Genomic DNA, 22,342 nt, shown 5'->3' with positions numbered 1-22,342 from the left:
GGTAAGTATATGTTTGTCTTTCATAAGTAGAGTGAAAGCAGTGCATATGTAGATGGCGGGATTATTACCGTTTGAATATAATCTTGCTCAGTAAAAATTTTTGCCCTAACCTCACCATAATTGGTAGAGCTCAACACTATGACCTATTTAATAAACAGTTTGACTCTTTGTTTATTGCTTGATACATTCTTACTCCATATGTAAAATGCTTATCTTTCTTGGTAGCCAAAAATTATATATTAGGTCATTTTAAAAGAAACAGTGTTGCCATATTTTATTATACTAGAGACCAGAAGGTGAAGATTTACTTTTCAGTTCAATTAAAATCTTAGAAATGTAGTCCAGTGTTTTTCCTTTGTTAGCTTTTATTTTAAATTCTGTGCTAGAGGCATATTCATTTATAAATTTTCTATTTTAAACTCTAAAGTCTTTAAAAACATTAGGATGGCAGGTAGTTAAGTACTTTAAAACATTAAATTTAGCCTTTCTTTTATAAAGCCTATACTGACTTAAATTGAGACTCAAACCTATTTGTTTTGATCAGAATACTGTCATCCTGATTCACATCTGTGGGGCAGGAAACGATGTTAAGATTTATTTATTATTCTTAAGATAGTTTCAAAGTTGAAAAAAATCTATATCTTAACTGCCTTTCAAAATTTTTAAATAGTAGCATAATAAGGGTTAGGGGAATATTGGATGGCGATGGTAACCTCATCAGCATGTGTGTAGACAATGGACTTTCTTTTACCTAAGCTGTGGTGTTGGTCGATTCATATTGCTAAACGTGCAGTTCTCATTTGTGCTCCTTTGAGTTAGACTGAGGCGAGTGCCCCAGAAACCATATCGTAATTCAGCTCATGTTTACAGAGCAATCCTTAAGTTATTTACAGTGGTCCTTTTCCAACACATCCAGGATATTTTAAGATTATATTTTTCAATCTCTGTGTATAATTTGATTTTTGCTTTACCTAGTAATCACAGTATAGCATAACAGAAATGGAAATCTCTTCTGCTTTTATTTAACTTAAATTTTAATAAATGAATCTTTCAAAATGATCATTTATAGGTTTTCTACAAATTTGAAATTATCGAAAACATCTGTCAAATTTATATCAACTATTAAGTGGTCTGTATTATTCACTAGTGGAGCCATGTTTCTCTTTCAAAGCCAGTTGGCTGTATTGTAGTCATATTGGTGACTAGTCATGGTCTGTGGAGTCATAAGACTTACAGCTCAAGTTCTATATCCCTTTTTTGGAACAATGTAATCTTAATGAAGTTATCTATTATAATTACTCTAAATTTTTTTTACGTCTGTAAATTGGAGATTATAAAAATAAGTCCTTCAGGCTCGGCCCCCGTAGCATAATTGTTATGGCGCCAGCCACATAGGGTAGCAAGTTTGAACCCAGCTGGGGCCAGCTAGAAAACTGCAATAAAAAATAATGGGGCGTTGTGGTAGGAGCCTGTAGTCCCAGCTACTTGGGAGGCTGAGGCAAGAGAATTGCTTAAGCCCAAGAGTTTGAGGTTGCTGTGAGCTGTGACACCATGACACTCTACCAAGGGTGACAGAGACTCTGTCTCAAAAAAAGTCCTTCATATGGTGTTGAGATCAAGTAATGTAGTTTTGGTGAAGGATTAGTAAACTCTTAAGTACTATTGTTTATACATATATCACATATATCAATGTTATGTGTGTGATATATATTTTTGTGTATCTAAACAAAAATGATCTGATTTTGAAAGAAACATGGAGGCACACATACAAAATGCAGTCGTGTTTGTGAGCATGTGGGTATGTTGGGTGTGTATGTCTTGGCAATGAGGGAGTTAATTATATTTGCCAAATAACAGTGGTCTCAAACACAAGTCTCAGTTCTTAACTGGAACATTTTAAAGGATTCAAACACATTCCTTGCGCCAATCTTTTTTTTTTTTTTTTCCTTTCTCAGATTTAAAGCTATTACAGTTGGTGAACTAGAGAATGAATATTTTTTTCTGGTCATCCCTGTCAAAATGCAGTAACAACTTTCTAATAATTCCCGTAACACATTTCCCTAAAGTAAAACTACAAATATCAGCTAATTGTTTAGAATGAATTATAAACAAAACCAATCATAGCTTCACAAATCCAAGTCAAAAATAAAACCTTTCTTGTTTCTTTTGGGCTTAAAGGTGAACTTCCCTTTTACAGTTCTCCATGAGCACAAGGTATTACCACTGTAGTATAAACCATTATGCCCTGGAGTGTGGTCATCATGTAACTAGCTGGTCAATTGATTCTTTCTCAATTGTTAAGATAGACTTGAACATAATAGTTTGGGTAAAAGAGCAGACACTTTTTTTATTACAGAGAGTAATTGTTCTGTTTCTCTATTATTTTATGTAAAATATAAATTTAGCCATAAATTATGAAAATAAATACTTTTATAGACGACTTAGAAGACAAATTTTCATCTAGACTAATCTTTGAAGCAAATTTCCTTTTCTGAAAAGCTCAAGAGGAAAGAATTTCACGTTTTTAGTAGAAGCTTTTGGTATCAGTGGTGCATGTAGCGTTTGTCTTCTCAGGCTGTTCCTTTAGCAGAGTAACAGTCTTAAAGGAAACAAACTGTAAAAAAACAACACCTGAGACATGTCCAGGCCTAGTTTTGTCTACCTCTCATTCAAACATGGTAGCTGTTTCAAATGCAATTTAGCAAGTGGCTAATTGTGGTAAGGAATGTATTTTAGCTACCTTAGCAATTTTCCATGGAATTAGCATTTGTGTTATTATATAACAAAGTCATAAAATGTTTAGAAAATATTGAAATCGGCATGTTCTTGCCAACTACATAGTAATTTGCTGCCTTTGTTTTCACAAAATGCTTGTGTCTAAATGACACCTGGCGAGGCTCCCCTGTATGCTGGTTTTGAAGTTGGTGTTAACCTGGGGGACTTGCATATTTAGCACTTAACCGTTTTTGTATGAAGAACACAGTATCATAACGTTTTTTGAAATGTATTTAGACAGTGACTCCTTTTTTTCTGTTTCCTTGAGTCATCACTTTTAAATTTTTCCCTCTGTTGAGTTTTAACTGAGATTGACAATAGAGTTATGTAAAGTTACCTAACAGGATCATTTATTCATTTAAAATTGGACTGCACCCCCTTCCACACTGGACTGTGATACGGAGCTGTTGTAGGGAGTGGCTGGGAATGTTTGCTGTGGCCACTTGGTGGGGGGGGGGATACAGAAATCTGTGGATCATTTTGTGATAGCTTCATTGTCATTTCTCATAAGAATATTTGAAAGCTTCTAACTGAAGTCACAAAGCTTAATTTTTTGTGATTTTATGAGACTCTTTGACCCCTACTTTTTACCCTATACTTAGTTTCAAATTAGTTTTATAGTGGAATTTACTGTTCAGTGGCTGTAATTTTTGTTTGGCAAATATTAAAGCACTCTGTTAACTCTGCCTAATCGTGATCAAAGTCTTCTTTCAAATTAAATTATTTCACTTAATTTCAGTTTTTCCACCTTTTTGTCTGTGTACCAGAATTCTTCATGTATGCCTGGACCAATCCCATAAGTGCTGCTTCTCCTCTCCTCAGTTCAGTCAGTCATAAAAGCAGTTTTCTCCATTTTAAGGGTATGCTAAACTTGGGCCTGTCCTTTCCCTGTGTAATGAGTTTATACTCTGATTAAGTTAATCTGCGTTTTTATTTCTCACACCCCTCCACCTCTCCTCAGACCACCCCAGGTCAAGGAGGGCCAGGGAATTGGGGTCTGGATTCTCAGAGTCTCCCAGACTCCCAGGTGACGGAAAGACTGTGAAGCGGGGAAAGGAGAAACCAACACATGTGCTGGAGGACGCGGAAGACCTGGGAGAACCCTGTTCATCCAGGAGGCCTTTGTCATCTTCTAACTGGAGCAGAGGGAGGGGTGAGCCTCAGAGTAACAGGGAGCAGCATGAAAAGAAAGGGTCTGGGCAGGACAGGCTCCAGAGATCTCCACTTCCCAAGATCAGTGGTGAGGTGTTTCTGAGCACTGAATCTGATGACTGGGAGGCTAAGCGTAGCCATCGAACTCGGAGTTGGGAAAAACATTCTCAGCACAAAGACCGAATTTCACCCAACTCCTCACAGAAAGCCGGGCCTCGCTGCAAAGAAGATGTTTATGGGAAGGACCATGGGCAAGGTGAGCTCAGAGAAAGGAGACACAGACCCCGGTCTCCTCCCTTCTCAGAGAGTGAAGAGCAAGTCCACCTTCAGAACACAGGTAATAAAGGACAGCCTGGTGGGAAGTCCTGGTATAGGTATAAACATACACACCAGTGTGTTTAATCAGAAAACTTACTTCTCTCCAGTTTGTTTCATGCCTTTGAAATAAATCCTAGGACCACACAGTGTAAAAGGTACGTACTTAATCTCAGGACTGTAGGAAGCAGGGGAGAGTCCTTGCACCTTGCCCTCCTGTGAGCCTGTCCTGGATCCATGGAGGATTCTTCGGGGCCCACATTACAGGAGGGGCCTGTCTCAGATACAGTTCTTCGTTTGCCAAGACCATACACCAGAGAGTCTAATATCAAATCAAAGTTCCTGAATTTCTGGTTCTGTGTCAGTAAACCCATAACATGTGACAGTGTTGCCTTAATGGTATTTGCCTAACTAAAAGGTCGCGAGAGCGGGAAGTACTAGATTTTCCGGACTTCAGCTTTCTCGTTTGTAAAATGAAGGGTTCGATAGGCAATCTTTTCAGACAGCATTTTTCAAATTATTGGCCTCAGTCCATTTTTGTCAGAATCGGCTCTTCCCTAAAAATGCAGATTTCTGGGTTTCACGTATATTGTCATTTATGGAGAAAGGCCAGGATGTTTGGAAACATTTTAGACCTAGAGGTGATTCTTAGGAACTTTAAAAGTTGTTGCCTTATGTTTCCTTTTATGCTTTAACTTTCTCCGGCTTAACTCTGTAGTTGGTAATCTGTTAATATTGGTAAGTTCTCGATTCCTACATAGTAATGAAGTTAGGTTTCTAGCGTCTCTGAGGCTAAACTCGGAAGTCCATCATTGACGCAGCTGTGGCTCTCTCTTCTTCCTGGAGTCTGCTGAGGTGATGTTTTCCATGTGGGAATCCCACACTATCTGGCATTTTAATAAACTGTACTCAATCTTTCAAGTTCATTTTAATTTCACTGAAGTTTTATAGAAGTGGATGGTTACTGGGAAAGCCACACCAAGGAGGCATCTATTCTTGGTTTCTTCTTTATTGCAGCCTCGTCAAGCTCTACTTGTGATTGGGAAACTGGTTTCTAGGTTGCAGATTATCAGATTGATTTGTTTGGTTGTGTTTCTGTCATGTTATCGCTTATTAAAGGACTTGGTTATAAAGATCATTTCAGCAAGCCGTACTGATACTGAGTATCTGCTACACGTATTCTTGCCTTGGGCTTGAGCCTCAGAGGGTTAATAGTTGAGCCAAAAGGAAGAATATGTAAATAATTCCAAACTAGATGCACTTTGTTAGGGAGACATGAACAAAGAGCTGCTGGGGAACAGAGGAGAGAGTGGTAAAATCCACCTGAACTAGGTTGATGAGGAAGTTACCCTGTATCTAGGTTTAGAAGTACAGGTTGGAGTTTCACAGGTGCGGGGGAGTCTGGTGGAACAGTGATGATCACACTGACCCCTGCGTTTCTGGTTCTGCCAGTCTGACATAGTACAGTGCTCTGAGAGCTAGTTAGGCCTTATGGCTTTTAGTTGTATTCTAGGGTCTTTAAACAAGCTTGGGAAGCATGAAACTAAATACTGACTCACAGGCTTAACTATAGGAATTGCAATTTTTTTTTTTTTTTCCGACATGAGGTTTTAAAAACCTTTGTGGCTAGGCAGATACTAAAATGGCTACAACCCCAGCAGCTTAGTGTCTATCATTATCTTTGGCTTGCTGTATAAAATTCAATATTTCGATTGTTAAACTCCCTGGAATAGGTCAGATAATCGATTACATAAAAATATAATTACTAAGTACTGGTATCTGTTCTTGCTGTTGTAAAATCACAGTTCTTAAAGTGGTTAGCAGAGGCCAGAGTTTTATCTAACTTAATAATGAAGAAACCAGCAGGATGACAAAAAAAAAAATGGTACTAAGCTTATTTGCAGAGTGACATTTGTAGCTGAAAAAGGAATGCAAAATAAAGTTGCTAAATGAAGTACAAGATTTCTCCAGTAACTTCTCTGTTGGACTGTAAATTCTTAACAGCTTATCATTTTCGCAGGTTAAGATCTAAGCTCAGGGCCATAAAATACCTCCACTTTCCTGCTGTGAATTGTTAATCAAATATACTGTGGTATTTCCTAGGTGTCAGACTACTTTATTACAAAGTACTCTTGCCTGGTATGGTATTGAAAAAAAAATCTGCCAGTCATCACTTTACCTTATTCTAAACTCGGAGTAAATTTATCTTGAATACCAGTACTTTTAATAGTTTTATTCTATCAGAACTTATTTAAGGAGAAAATTTTATTTGTTCCTTTGTGTTCTTGTGTTCTCAAACTGGAGGATGATGAACAGAATAAACAAGGAAGACTTAGATTAAAAAATATATGGAGCTATTGAAAATATGGTTCAACTGATTGTTTGAAAACAAGTTTTCTAGATTCTATTTAGGCTACCTATATGAAGGCAACTGTTTCATTAATCTTTTTAAATTAACTATGTTTTAAATATCTGTTTTCTGTAAGGACAGCCTGACATTGCATTATTGGTGATTCCTTGTTACATGTATTTAAAAAAACTTGTTATCTTATGTCCAGAGGATACCATAGCGTGTAGACCTCCTGCCAGTCCAGAAAGCCAGCTGCCCAGGCTGTGAAGATTTTCTTCTTCTTAAGACTTGCAGATTCCAGTGATCTACCTAGTGTTTAAACAAACCATTTCCCCTCTAAATACTTGGGACTGAAGAGATATTACTTCAGATTCTGACCTTTATCAGTGAAGTTGTCTTGTGTTTTTAACTGATCAGAGGTTGCAATTTTATTACCCTGTCAAACCAATTACAACTAGTCAGTTGAATGTCTTTGATAGAATTTAAAAAACATGTCTTTGATAAAATGTAAAACAAAATACTTTCTCAGTTAATTCTATGGTATACAGTAGGAGACATACATGCAGGGCAAGTTTGGTATCTTGGAATGTGAGCACACCTCGCTGTCACCATCTCACTGGATGGGAAAACTGAAGGAGCTCTGTGCATCCTGCCGTCCTCAGCAAGGCTGTAGGCTGCTCACTGAAGGGTCACTTTGCTGCAGATTACAGTATTGCCTCGCAGCCTGTCTTGGCCACTGACCTTGCCCAATACTAAGTTGTCTGTCTAATTTCATGTATATTTCCTGAAATTTGCCTTTCTAATTATGAACAAGCTAATCACAACTCGGGGAGGTTTATGTTCTATCAGGTCAACTCTTATAGCCCACTCAGAAATGCAGGTTAAAATCAGGCCAACCCAGTATAAGATTTAGTAGTTCTAGAGATAATTTCAAGTGGTCTGTGTAATCAGCTTCTAGTAGGCCTGAAGCAGAGAAAGTCTGGTTTAGTAGTCTTTATTCATGAGAAAGTATGAATAAAGCTTTTGGCTTTTGAATTTACCATAAAGCCAGGTTGAAGTTCTACAAAGATAAGCTTCAGCTTATGTTGTCTGTATTTGTTCAATATTTAGTTTTGTTTTTTTTTCCTGGACTTTTTTTTTTTTTTTAAATAACACCAAGCAAGCAAGTGAAGCAAGGGTGGTGAGGCATTTTGATAAAAATTACTTTAACTTATTATTTATGTACATAATATACTACTTGTTCCACTGCTAATTGTAAGAAAGAATTAACTGGAACTGGGAAGACTTAAAACCTTATTCTAAGGCCAGGGCTCACTCAGGTTACTTAAATTAGAATGTCTGGGGGTTGGGGAAGATATTTTTATATTTATTTAAAGTATCTCCAAGTGACTCTAATATGCAGCCTTGGATGGCAACCCCTGGTGTAGAGAGATGGGCTGTTAGGAACACATCCTTTCTCCCTTCAGTAGTCCATGTACTGAAGGTCGCTATTTCAGCTGGCTAATCAGCAGTAAATAACTAACTTACTGCATTCAGAATACATTGTACTCACATTTGAGCAGGAGTATATAGCCATGGTTGACCACCAGTCTCCTGTGTTCCTTTCTCCGCAGAGGAATAGAACTCTGAAGTCGTTGTGTGCCCTTGGTATTTCCCTTGAATCTTTCCTGAAGTTTAACTATGGGAAAAATCTAAAACAAGTGGTGTGTTCACCACTGTAGCAGAAGCCAGGGCAGAGCCACTGCTTGGCTAACGGTGTTGTCCCGTGGCTCCTGGGCGATGCTGTTTCTGTTCCCTGTGCAGTAAGTTATAGGCTGAGGTAATTCAAAGGAAGTCTCTTTTCTCCTCCTGTTATGACAGTTTAGCGTCTTTTAAACTCTGTGACTCTGTAACTTGCTTTTCTTTAAATTCTTTGTTCCCCTTCACTTCCTATTCTGCCAAGACCTCAACTTGGAGTTCCTTATGTGATTTTCTGCTATTGAAATGATGTGAAAGGGGAGTTTTTACCAGGCAGGTTTGAGTGGGCCACTTTATTTAAATGTGTGAGTTATCTTCATTGCCACATCCATGCCTAGGGCAGAAAATACTTTAAATGCACTCCCCACTAACTTCTGGAGCGGAGGCAGTATTGGCAAGTTAGATACAAAAGAAAATTTTTATCTTAAATTTTTCAGTTTTTCAGAGAATATATTCGGTTGCCTAATTACACTGAGTTTTTATTTTAATTTTCTTTTCTTTCTTTCTTTCTTTCTTTCTTTTTTTTTTTTTTAAGGAACAAAGACAAGAGTGGTGAAAGAAGCTATTTCTATCCCATCACGAGTGGCCCATAGGGATCAGGAATGGTATGATGCTGAAATTGCCAGAAAGCTTCAAGAAGAGGAACTTTTGGTGAGTAAATTTTAAGGCAGAAGTTTAGGTGAATCAGGTTTTTTATGAATCCAGTCAATCTTGAGATTATATAATAGGCATTATCCTCTATCAGTTGAGAAACTAATTTACTATTTTTTGAGTGGAAATACCAAGACGATGAAACTAGAGTATCCAGTTTTATTTATTAAGTGAGCGTTAACAGTACAACTTATATCCCTGTCTCTCCATGATTCAGTTCTGACAGTTCTCTTAGACTCTGCTGTAGAATTTATCAAAAGAGCCCCTGCTCTGGCTGATGAAAGTATACCAACTGCTTGTCAACTTCAGGAATGTTCATCACAACTAGTTTCAAATACTGTGTTATATAAGATTTTTAAAATGGAAAACAGGGATTCCAATTTTTTGTGTGTTATATTTTCTGTATCACAGGCTACCCAGGTGGACCTGAGAGCAGCTCAAGTAGCCCAGGATGAGGTAAGTTTCATGTGAGTTAATGAATTTAGCTGATATTCTTTGAAAATAGCCTGATATTTTTTCTACCTATAATTGCAGTTAATGACATTGGCTGCATTTTGTTTAGGAAATTGCTCGACTTCTAATGGCTGAAGAAAAGAAAGCTTACAAGAAAGCCAAGGAGAGGGAGAAATCATCTTTGGACAAAAGAAAGCATGACCCTGAGTGGAAGGTAGGGTGTGGGGTTTTGGGGGGTTTATGGGTGTTTTTAATTTGAGATAAAAAGAGGATTCTATTTTTAGGATAAGCTTTGCAGGTTTATTTAGTATAAGCAAATTATCTGTATTGTGTATGAATTTGATTGGTAAAAGTTTATCACTATGGAAAATTATCGAATTCTTAAAATTAACTATGTAAAAAGTTGCTGCTAAGATTGAAAAACTCATTCTGTTAAAACCAACTGAAATGCAAGGGCTTCTGGTCATGAGCGATCTTAGTTTTCACATCCATTATTAGATTGCAGGAGAACGTGGCATTTTCACGTGCACTCAGACTTTCCAGTCACCTTCTCTCTCTTGCTGTCTGTACTTTCTTTCTGTACTTGCATTTTTCTTTATCCCTGTGACACACCTGTTCCTTTTTCCTTTGACATGTATCTTGGTCTGTGGCAGACTAACAGATACATACTTACCTCCAGCAGCCCTTGCTTATATCACAGAGCAAGAACTGTCTAGTGTGAGTTTGGGCTGTTGTCTTTCCCCTCATTAGTCAGAAGTAGTTGACAAAATGAGCAGTGACTGCAGTGTGTTCTCTGTAAGGTCAGCTGATGAGTTGTGTGTGGTAGTTGCAGGGTCAGTAGACTTTCCTCATCAGGGAGTGTGAAAGGCACCCCTCTGGACCGACATGGGAAGACACAGGTGTTTTTCCTGATGATAGTACATAAAATAGGAAGACAAGCTGTGGACAGCTAGCAACTAGCTGGGTGGAAGAAGACCAGAGGAAGAGAGGAAGAAAATTCATACAGAACAGGCTTTAGAGGAAGGATGCAACTGAGGGTGTGTATCCACGATAAGTTGTTTCGGCCTGTGCTCTTTGAAATGACCCCTCCCTTGGGCTCTCTGATTCCTCCTCACAGTCTCAGCAGTGGTCGTAAGGAAAAAGAAGATGTAAAAACCATCCTGTTACTCAATTACCCAGTCTAAAAGCAAACAGAAGTATTATTTCCATGTTTATTAAGTTTATATCTAATTCTTTCTCTTTTCCTCTTAGTATCTTAGTAAGATTTTTCTTAACATACTTTATCTTAGTGAAGGATTCCCTAATACTCCTAGTACATAAATTTAGCCACATATAATTGCCTGGATGTTACTCAGATTTTTTTTTTAACTAGGAAAGGGTAGATATTTTAAGGATTATAAATCCGGAAAGTCAGAGGGCAATATGGCCATATTTGTAACTTCTGTGATTTCCAGATCCTATAACTGGTGCTGGGACAGTCCCTCTTCCAGAAAAGTTGACCTGAGCTCGCCTTAGTTTGCTGACTGGAAAATCATGAGCCTCAAGTCAGGTGTGCAGGAATAAGTTTGTGAGCACAACTTAAGATTCCAGAGACTCTGGTGTTTCCACCATTCTTGGCAGTTTCTGTGCAGCTATTGGGTTAACGGTTGGTGGCCGAGAACACCTGTGTGGGAGAGCTCCTCTGTCTGTGTTCAGCTACTGGTCTAGCTGCTCTGAAGCCTCAGGCAGACCTTTGTAGTTACAACTTTCTAACTCTGAATGGCCAAATATAAAAATATTTTATATTGCTTAACTAAATGTAAGTAACCTGAAATTACTAAAGGAAAGCTTGGCATGGTATGTATATTTTATAAACCTAATCTTTCCTCTTGTTTATTCGATGTTTCTGTATTGTGTGTTTTTCTTTTTTTGTATGTGTTTGTTTGTTTTTTTCTGTACATAGCCCAAAACAGCTAAATCAGCACACTCAAAGTCAAAAGAGAGTGATGACCCTCACCGTTCTAAGAGTGACAGGCCAGCACGGTAAGATGACACCTGAAAAGGAAAGTGAGGAAGTGGACTCCAGGGTGAGTAAGGAGAAGTCAGTTGCCTGAGAAGACTATTTTTTCTTCTGGAGAGGAGATCCAAAAATCCACGATTGTGAGGTGGTGTTAAGTCTTACGGGGTTATTTTCAAACTTTATTTGCAGTCTTAAATTAGGTCATATAAGTCAAATCAGGGGAATTTTATCAAAACTGGGGTATGTAAGAAGGGATGTACATTTTCTTAGGACCATTTCTTATCTCTGTATTCACTAAATTTATGGTGTCAGCTAAGAAGCGGTAAGATTATCCATTTTCCTCACTAAAATCTCAGGTTTTAAATCTTTACTGGCTTTAGTGGTTATGCTATATGTGTATGATATTTACACATGCTCACTCTCTTGTCTGAGCCTCATGTCCTGGGCACATCAGTCAGTCATTGGTTGCATACTGTCTAAATCACACTGGACCAATTAACTACCCTATTGTATATGTGGTTTCTGAAGCACAAGCAGTGCGGGGTCTTTACGAGGAAGCAAGTGCTGTCTATTTCAAGTTGTTAACATTTAAGTCCCAACGAAGCAACTTCTTTTAACTTTATTGCTTTTGTTCCCTTTTTTTTGCCTCAAGCTATTGCCCTGTGTAGAGTGCGGTGGCATCATAGCTCACAGCAACCTCCAACTCTTGGGCTTAAGCGATTCTTTTGCCTCAGCCTCCCAAGTAGCTGGGACTACAGGCGCCTGCCACAACGCCAAGCTGTTTTTTGGTTATAGTTGTCATTGTTGTTTGGTGGGCCCTGGCTAGATTTGAACCCACCACCTCTGGTGTATGTGGCTGGCACCTTAGTTGCTTGAGCCACAGGCGCCAAGCTGCTTTTTGTTCCCTTTCAAAAAAACGATGATAGAATATGAAGAGAAAATAATAGAAATAAAAGAACAATAGTAACACTGAGTCTACCCTTTTGAAATCACCAGTTATAGGATCTGGTCTGAATTACTAACATCTGAATTTTGGTCCTGATTATTAATATTTATTAAATTTTAAAATAAAAATTTTATTGTCCTGAAAAATACACAGTTTCCACTCATTATCCATGCTTAAGCTGTTTGACTTGTTTTCCTTAAGTGAATATATTTAGTTGCTTAAAAAATTATCCTCTGTTTTTAAGCTCATGTGTGTTCAGAAGATATTCTTTAGAAAATTATATCAGGTTTATTATATTGCTCTGAGGACAATAGTAGTTAGTTAGCCTCATTATAAAAAGCTTGTTCTTCTTGTAGCTTTTGGTTAAGCACATGCTAAACATTTTTTTTTGGTTGCAGTTTTTGGCGGGGGCTGAGTTTGAACCCGCCACCTCCGGCATATGGGGCCAGTTCCCGACTCCTTGAGCCACAGGCGCTGCCCCATGTCAAACATTTTTAAGGCACATTTTAGAACTGTGTAGTTCAGTACATCCTCATATTGTTCAAGTAAAATAAGAAGCAGCTAATCTGCTCTCAGGAGGTAAATATGCCTGGATTATTATTCTTTTTTTAGCCAAATGAGCTCAAATCATCTTCAGGGTTATTTTTTAATCTTCAAAGTCCTTGGCCTCTTTAGAATACTAATAACTTTGAAAGCAGATATGATAGAGTAGTCTGGGGTGGCTATTTAAAAAGGCTTATTAAAGCTTGAAAACAAGTTTCTGGAGTGTAATAGGTACTTTAAAAATACTTGGCATTTTGAAAGAATGGATAATCAAATGATAATATATTAAAAATGGCTATTATGAATTAGTGAAAAGTGACTTAGGGCCAGTAGGGTGGAAATCTTTTTGTTGTTAGAGGAAACTTTTATCTTTAAATAATATTTATAGAAAGACTCTTTTATATGGGAAAAAAATAAGAATTTTATGAAAGTTACATTTTCATAGTTAATAATTAAAGCCTAATTATCTATACCTAATATCTGAATATATTTTTTCTGGTTAGAGTCTGTGTTTTTCTCTTTTGCATCTAATCACGGTGGAAAGGTTTAGCTGGCTGCTGGGACAGAGAGTGGGTTCAAGGATGGAAAAACAAGGAGCTTCCTAGGTCAGATGTCTATCACTTCAGCCTAGGAATAGTAGTGATGGAGGAGAAACAGATTCTCATGGAGAGCTGGTAACATGTCCTTACAGTTTTCTACTTCTAAGGAAACTGAGAACCAGTTAGCAATCTGAATTAATTCTAAATTGGAAAAAGTTTCCAACTAAGTTGCAAATGGTTTTCAACTACAGCACGTTATACTAGTGCTAATACATGATACTTTGCTTTCATTGTTTTCTTAGGAAAACTTAAAGATTCTATAAACCTCGTTTATGAACATTTTAATAGTTGCTCAGAAATAGGGTAAGCAGTCACACGAATGAATCCTTTCATGTTCTCATGAAGTTTCTAATCTCAACAAGTAATTATCTAAGTAACTATTATGTGTTAAGTGCTATGGTTTAAGAGCATAAGGAGAGACAGCCTGGTTTGGGGATCTAGGCAGGTTTAAAAAGTAATTTTGAAGTTAATTCTGGAGGGCATTTGGCTATATCACTAACTTAAAGATGAAAATTATTTCGTGAACACAGTAGGAAATAGATAATCCTAATACAACAGAAACTACAAAACAAATGCGTGGTTAACTTTGGATATAAATATCCTTAACTTTACACAGATGTCCATCCAATGCAACAAAATAATTTGCTAGGACCACTAGCAGCAATTAACCAAGATTTCTTCTCTTTCCTGTATAACTGAAAACAACAGCACAGCACCCAGAGAGGACTGAGGGCATCCAGGATTGGTTTGCTCATCCTTACAGGGAGGGCCCAGGGAGTTTGCCAGCAGCCTGTGCTCCACTTTATAACTTCAGCCTCCTTTTCCTTGATGATCAGTTGATAGGGAGGCTGTAATTATGGAGTGTTTTTATGAGTCCCACTCAGCTTGTGTCTTTCCAATTTTTGATTGCCTAATGAAGTTAATAAAAGAATAGAGAACAGGCTCTACCCCCCAGATTACCAATCCTGTTCTGGGGGGCTTATGTCACTTCTTCAGCCACCTGTATGTTTCATGAAGTTAAATTCCTTAATTCTGGAGTGAGATTGATTTGTCTGCTTCTTCCTAGTAAGTTTTAAAATTCTTTCTCAAGGTAAATGTTATAAATTTCAGTTTATGAAGGAAAAACACCATTTAATTTCTGATATTTGTAAATGGTTCAAAAAGAAAAGGAAAAATGCTGCATTATTCACTGTACTCACATTAATTATGTGTATAACAAATGCTTGAAAATATAAAAATACATATAATATAAAAGATCGTGTTTTCAATTGGCATTTGAAAGTCTAAGACATAGATTCATATGAAAGGATACATATAAAAATATAAATACAGGCGCATACAGGTATCTGTACACATGTATGTAGTCTTACATACAGATGCTGATGCTCCTAATACAAATACAGCACAGCATGGTAGAGAGTTAAGAACACTGGTTTTGAAGTTCAAAGTCCGGTTGAATTTGAGAACTGGCTTTGCCACTTAACAGCTGTATGAACTTGGACAGATCACTTACCTTGTCTCTAACCTAGTCTAACTCTAAAATATATATATAATAACTACCATACAGACTTGTTCTGAAAGTTAACTGAGATAATCTGTGTACATCCCACAGTGTCCACCCATGCTGACCTCTTCTAGATGCTGGACACCCAGGAAAAGACTTTCTACGAGAGTGTAGGGTGAACAGTTTGAAAGCCTTTCCTTTATTTTTGTATGACGGGGCTCAGTGTACCAAACTGACTGTTACCTTTACAAACTCCAGGATATTTATGCCTTCTAGATTTTATACATAGTGGCATAAAATGTCTTAAAACATGATTATATATATTTGATAAATCTTAACCTCATCTGAATCTGCTTTAATGAAAAAATCTGGGTACACCTTTGGGAAAACAAAAGAATAATAGGTTTTGCTCTTCATTCTAAATTACCAAGTGTTTGTAAAATTTTATAATATGTAATTTAAATAATAAAAAGTTTGGTAAAACTTTCCTAATTTTGTTTTTTTCATTTGTTTTCTTTGATATAAAGAGTACAAATGTACTGCATGGAAAGTTGCAGACGTGTTAATCTACTTTGCCACCTAGTGGATAAAGGAACTTGGTTCATGAAATTTTGTGTTTACCAGAGTTTCCTCCCTCCTTGCCTGTCTCCCTCCTTTTCTTCTCTTCCTTTTTTGGGGTCCTTTTCCCCTTAACTTTTTACTTTATCATTTCCTATTATTTCTTTTCTTCCTCCTTAGTAAAACCCACTAAAGTGTATTCCTGTTAATGGCAGCAGTCAGATCTCATTAATCTTTGTTTATCTAGCGTAGTGCCTCGTACACAGTAGTTGTTGAGAAAAATATATTCTTAATTGAATTACATTCAACAAAATAGGAACAATAAGACAAAATAATTTATTCAAGCTTTTACCGTTGTCCTGAAGTTAAAGTGCAAATTCTAAAGCATCTGGCTTTTCATTTCTGTAGAAATGTTTTTACCATCCAATCCAGGAGGGGTGGAATTGTAGCAGACATTATTTAGAGTATCTCTTAACGTTCTGGCTTCCTTTTAGGCCACCACCACCTACCATGACAGATGCTGAGGATTTTGATTACGCTCATTTTACAAACCAGCAGAGTTCCACACGTCATTTCTCAAAATCAGAGTCCTCTCACAAAGGTAAGAAGAGTATGCATGATCAAGTTTAGGACAATGTTACTAGCCTCATACATTGGTGTAAAACTCAAATGTTGACTTCTGGTCACTCAAGTGGAAAATAAGTTGTCTTCCTCTCAGCAGATCCTGGTCGTGTTTGTCATTTATTAAAACAGACGAATAAATAAAAAGACAAAAACCAGAATACAAAACCCCTCAGAATAAATGCAAGATTCTCTGTGTATTTGCATTTTCCTCTGGAAAGAGTTGATACCTTTCCTCTCAGGCTTTATGAAGGGCGATTGTGACCTCCATTTAGATCTATAGGAAGCTCTTTCTATCCTGGCTCTTGTTTCCCATCTGCCCATGACTGCATTAATTAGATTTAAAATATGCATACCTCCCGCACAAAACTTTTAATCAAAGGTGAGGAAAGAATATAGATACTTAAATTGAACCATCCTTTAAAATGGATAGTTGGATGTATTTGCTCTTCTAAGGATATATATTCAGTTACGTGCATTGTCTTGGGAGTTATAAAATGAAATACTAGAAAGGTAGTTTCTTATTAATTCCCTCATCTATAAAATAGAGGCTGTTTAAAAGTGTGAGAGGTATGTATCTTAGAAGATAAAACGTGTAAAAGAAGTTTGCAGACTGTAATAGACTTTACAGATACATTAGGTCTTATTAACTAATGGAGTTCATTTGTTGTAATGGTTTAATGATTTAAGTGGTTTTTTAATTTTAAAAATAGATAATCAAAACATAAAATTTTAATGGGCTGGGCACAGTGACTTATACCTGTAATTTCCCTTGAGTTCAGGAGTTTGAGACCAGTCTGAACAAGAGCGAGACCTTGTCTCTACTAAAAATAGAAAATTAGCTAGGCATAAGGGGGGAGTCTGAGGCCAGAGAATTGCTTGAACTCAGGAGTTTGAGGTTGCCATATGCTAGGCTGAGGTCATGGCACTTTAGCCTGGACAGCAGAGTGAGACTCTGTCTCAAAAATAAAACACAGAGGAAAAAATTTATTAACTAAAATTCAAAATAAAACATTTCTCAGGGCTTAGTGCCCGTAGCTTAGTGGTTAGGGTGCTGGCCACATACACTGAGGCAGGTGGGTTTGAACCCGGCCTGGGCCTGCTAAACAACAATGACAACTGCAACAACAACAAAAAATAGCCTGGCGTTGTAGCAGGCACCTGTAGCCCTACTACGTGGGAGGCTGAGGCAAGAAAATTGCTTAAGCCCAAGAGTTTGAGGTTGTTGTGAACTGTGATGCCACAGCACTCTACCGAGGGAGATTCTGTCTCAAAAAAAAAAAAAAAAAAAAAAAAAAACTCAGGATTTTTATTATCCTTTTCCAAGTGTAAGGATAGTCTCCCAAAATTCTTTCAAATTATCTTTTCTACTGTCATTAAAAATACCATTGCACAGATTATGGTTTGCGAATGGGAGTTGTCAGGCATTTGTATGTTTTAAAAAACTTCTCTCCCCTTCCCATTTTAATATTTATTCAATGTTGGGAATAAAACAGAAGACACTATTTAAAAGATGGGATGAGTTTATCAAAGCAGCCTCCATCATAGTTCGTCGGTTGGTGGCATTTTTCTCATCCGTAATTTACCTGAACGTGGCTCCTGTTTTTCTCATCACTCTTGAGGGGCTGCTTTGTATTGTCTGTCACATACATTTAATGCATAGCGCTAACACAATACATTGATTCCAGATAGAAATGTTTTACAGTCAAGAACAAACAAAACAAGAACCACATAGAAATAAAGATGAATTATTTTGTCTGGGCAGGGCTTAAAACTGTCAAGTTTCAAAATTTTTTTTTTTAATTGTGTTTTTCCTTTTTTCTTCTCCTCCCCAGGTTTTCATTATAAGCAGTAAAAACCTAAGAATCTGCTTCAAAAACGGACTCACTATAGCAAATATTACTGGATGATACAGAATTCATTTCACAACTTATTTTTTCTTCCCATATTTTTGCATTCCTGGGATTTATCCTCAATCGTGAATATTTTTGACCATGAATATTTTTAATTCATTTTATATTTTGATTATTTGTGATCAATTGGGTAGTATAAGAAAGTGTTGCTTCTGAATATTGGCGGTTTCTGTGCTATGTGTACTTCCTGGGACGTAGTGTCTAAGAGCTCTGTCAAATGCCATCTTGTGAGGTATGGAGTACTGGTAACTAGGGACTAGTCTTTATTTAGCAATTTGAATTTTATGGAGATGAATGTTCACAGTAAAAATAATGTTTGGATGCAATGCAGAATAAAGGAATATAAGAAATAGCTTTTTGGTGCATTAGTGTATGATATTTTCTGAAGGATAGAGCCTTGGCTTTTTGTACTCTTCAGGAAAAGAAAAAAAATACAAGTATTTAAAAAGAAACACTTGGAACAATTGAAATATGTTATTCTGATTGCATGGACTATAAGATTTTGTGTATCCTTCTAAGCCTTCTACAGAAATGGCCCAGAGAGCATTATTGAACACTTGCCCTTCTTTTGCTTCCTCAGTAGCAAGGGCAGTGGACCATTTATTAGTATTAATTGGCAAAAATGTAATTCTTTGACATTTTAACTCAGATCTATGCAAAGTCAACTGAAAGTGAAAACTTTATATCTCTTCTCTTTTTTTACATTTACTTGTAGAGCCAAGGGAAATGGAATTGAAGACAGTTACATAAATACTGATGCCGTCTCTCTGGAAGTAGACTGAAGTTTTTCTCTTGCCTAACGTCATAGCAGTACTTGTTGGCAGCTTCTCAATAATGTCTTGTTTAACCTGCTGGTAATTAGATTAATTCAACACAAAGTTGAATTTGATGAACCGGTTCTTTATTCAAATATTTGGTTTTATACATTTGTTAATGGAGATTGTATTCGTTTGTGTAAGACCTTTAAACTTATCTTTAAGAAATTTAGAGTCTTTGTATATAGCTGCTAACCTCATGGAAATGTTTATTTTTCCATGCTTTTTAGTTAACATAAATGGCAGTCAAAGTATACAAACACACACATGCATACCATTATATATATGTGTGTGTGTGTGTGTGTGTATGTATATACATATTGTACACACATCTGCATATACGTACTATATCTCTTCAGCTTGATTTTCTGTTATTTTTCATTATAAGACTCTGACATAGTTGGCATTTCAAGATGGCTTTTAGGAAAGAATTACATAGGTCACTAGAGAAAAAGTTATTAATTTTTTTCCCTCCATTGGGAATTGCCTTATCTTTTCACATAGTCTGTAAAGTTGGGCAATATTCAGGAAGCTATTTACAACAGTTTCTCAGAGTGGATTTAGATCATTGTTTGGGGAAAGATTTTTAGTTTCATAAAGTTTTTGGATTGCAGGAACTTGAGTAAGAGGGATTTAAGAGTTAAGTTCAGGGCACATGATAATCTAGAAAGATAATCTCTATTCCTTAGGGATATAGTCATTTTGGAGAAATGGAAAAGAAAAATAACAGGATTTTATATAACTGTGATGAAATGAATAAAAGAAAGTCTTGGTCTATTTAGAGAATGGGAGACAAAGTGGAGGTCCTGGCCTTAAGTTAAATTCCAGATAGTGCTTTTGATAGTCAAAGCTTAGGCCTTACTGAATTATAGCAATGCTGTATTTTTCTTTAGCTACCCTATGATTTGTTCTTAAAAGGGTTTTTTTAGTGGTATCTTTAAAGAAGAAACACATGTATGTTTATTTGATAATTAGGAAAATGGGCAACACCATTTGCCATATTTTTATTTTATAAATGTTTATTTTTCTATCTCATACAATGATCAGTTTTACTTTAAAAATTATGTATTTCTTCTGCTTCTCATGTACTTCATCCAATCATATTTATTATAAAATGTTAACTGAGATATTTCATTCAAAAAAAGTGTCAACCCACTTAATACATAACCAGAATGTTAATGTTTCACCTGTCGTAGTGACCAAAGGTGTTACTTCCCTTGTGATATCCAATCAACATCTGTATTACATATTTGTTACTTTTTTTAGGTTTTTTAAAAATAAGAATTTTAAAATATCGTATCTTTATTTTTTTGTAAAGCAAGCATTTTTTAAGAGTATCAGAGTAATTATTACCTTACGAATAAGGAAATAGAAATCACACTCAATCACTTCAGTCCTCTTGTTTTTTGTCATTCCAAAAGTGTGATAATTATCTTTGTGACTGTAGTAGCAACTAATGACTGCATTTTAATGAACTGCCAGATACTCTTCACTGCGTTCTCTGTTCCTTGTCATTTTTATATGAATGTGGAAGCATTTGTTTTGCTGTATTCCTGCTTCTAGAACATGGTGCAGTTTAATTTTTAGGCCCACACATATTATGTTTTAATGTGACCATGTAAACTAACACTTCTGGCCTCAGAAAACCTTTCTGTTTCTATATCTGTTCTTTGGATACCAGGCGCCATTAACACCAGTATCGTTGAATAAGCACAAGATGTTATGGAGCCTTATCATTATGAGGCTATCTGCCATGTACACTCCCGTCCCCTTACTTAACTCTTTGTAAATCCTTGTCTGGGCGTGAGGTTAGATAGAATCAGATTAAATGTTATGACTTGGAAAAGATTTTGACTCTACTGTTGAAAATCTTAGACAAGATTTTGTTGTAGGACTGGCCAGTTACTTCATATGCTTTTAAAAGAACATCGAGATTTTGCGTACTATTGAATTACCTGTGACTTTGCTTACTACTGAATTACCATTTCTCAAGTGACTTTACAGTAACCAGCAACATACTAATGAACTGTAAAAGAAAAACTATACGGTTTTTGATCATAGAGAAACATCTAAATGAGAAAACAAGATAGGGATAGATGGTCTCAGGTGGAAAACCTTTTTAGAATGGCAATGGCCATTCCAAAATGTGTGAGCTTGGGCCTTATGTTTATAGAACACTCTCCACAAAATTCTGAACCCAACCCATTTCCCCTTCTCTGCTTCGGTGTGAAGCTGAACTGGACAGGTGAATAAATTCATTGCTGACTGTTGTCCATCTCATTTCCTCAAAGTTGGAACTTTTCAGTGTATAAATATTTAGTGTTTAACTGGTAACTAATTTTGTGTAATACTGCCAGATCTTCTCTAATGTTGTGCCAAGGTAGAAATACCTACTCTAATATGGTGCATTGACTTAACCACTAAAGTGGTTAACATTTTAAAGCCTTGATTTTTAATGAGTGTTGCCTTTGTGGAAAAAATATCACTTTGGGAAATACCAAGAGGAATCATCATTCAGTGATGATTTTCTTAAAAGTTAAACCGTGATGATGGGCTAAAGATCTTACGCCTAATAAAGGAGTAAGAACCCTGTGTACACAGCTTTCTGAAGGCTGAGAAGAGAACAGAGCTGGCAGTGAGGGGATTTTTCTTTTTTGAGAAGACGGTATTTGTGTAGGGAGCCTTAACATCAAAAGGGAACACTGTTCAGGTAGACTTCACTGTACGTAGTGTGCCACATTCTGATAGCATAGGCTTTGTAAACAATCATAACAAATCAAAACCTGATGTTTCAACAGAAAGAAAAAAGATTTTCACAGAACTTTCTCCATTACTTAGAGCTCATAGTCAGAGAAGTGACTGTATAAGATGATCCCATTGTGTCCTCCTTTCTGGTGGTGCCTGTGAGTCTTAAAGCCATATCTGCTTATCTTAGTAAAAGAATCCTTTTCTCTTCTTAGCCCATGCTAGGTAATATGGGCAGGTAGATGCAAAATGGAGGCTGCCCTGTTAATGCTGTTTGGGGCACGGGGTCATCCAAATCTTGGTGGAAGAATCGTTTTTATTCATGGTAATATGTAAGACTATTAAGGGGAAGAACCAGAGGCTTTTGCTACTCTTGGCATTTAACAACTATCATTAGAAATGCTGAAATTGTATTCTAAAGGAGTCAAGAAAGAAAGGGTAAACTGGGGAAATCTCACAGTCACCTTTTTGATGAGTCCCGCACTTCATGCCCACAGTGCCTGTGAGGAGCAGTGTTGCCTTGAATTCGTTTGACTCTGACCAAAGCCAGTGAACGTTACTTCTCCTACTCGTGAACTACAGTCAACTCTCCATCGAGATAGAACATTCACAGATGATCCCCAAGCTTTCTTGTCATCAGGAGCTTTGGACCTCCTCTCCTACAGA

The 22,342-nt window shown here is 36.8% G+C and overlaps 1 protein-coding gene across 3 annotated transcripts in view; it reads left to right on the top strand.

Moving 5' to 3' along the window:
• CCDC50 (coiled-coil domain containing 50) overlaps positions 1-21,211 on the top strand; it is a 77,791-nt gene extending 56,580 nt beyond the window's left edge. For 2 of the 3 annotated variants that reach the window (XM_012806943.2, XM_023514829.1), the window contains exons 6-12: positions 3,737-4,264; positions 8,865-8,980; positions 9,392-9,436; positions 9,543-9,647; positions 11,376-11,455; positions 16,077-16,183; positions 18,039-21,211. In XM_012806943.2, the coding sequence (XP_012662397.1) occupies positions 3,737-4,264; positions 8,865-8,980; positions 9,392-9,436; positions 9,543-9,647; positions 11,376-11,455; positions 16,077-16,183; positions 18,039-18,058 (1,001 nt within the window). In that variant the 3' untranslated portion in view covers positions 18,059-21,211. The remainder of the gene's footprint in view (positions 1-3,736; positions 4,265-8,864; positions 8,981-9,391; positions 9,437-9,542; positions 9,648-11,375; positions 11,456-16,076; positions 16,184-18,038) is intronic. The other variant, XM_012806944.2, reaches the window with a different exon arrangement.
• Positions 21,212-22,342: the final 1,131 nt, after the last annotated feature.

The sequence above is a fragment of the Otolemur garnettii genome, unplaced genomic scaffold (genome assembly GCF_000181295.1).
Source record: "Otolemur garnettii isolate 467f Iridium unplaced genomic scaffold, OtoGar3 scaffold00060, whole genome shotgun sequence".
Taxonomy (NCBI): Eukaryota; Metazoa; Chordata; class Mammalia; order Primates; family Galagidae; genus Otolemur; species Otolemur garnettii.
This window is presented reverse-complemented; position numbering and strand designations above follow the sequence as displayed.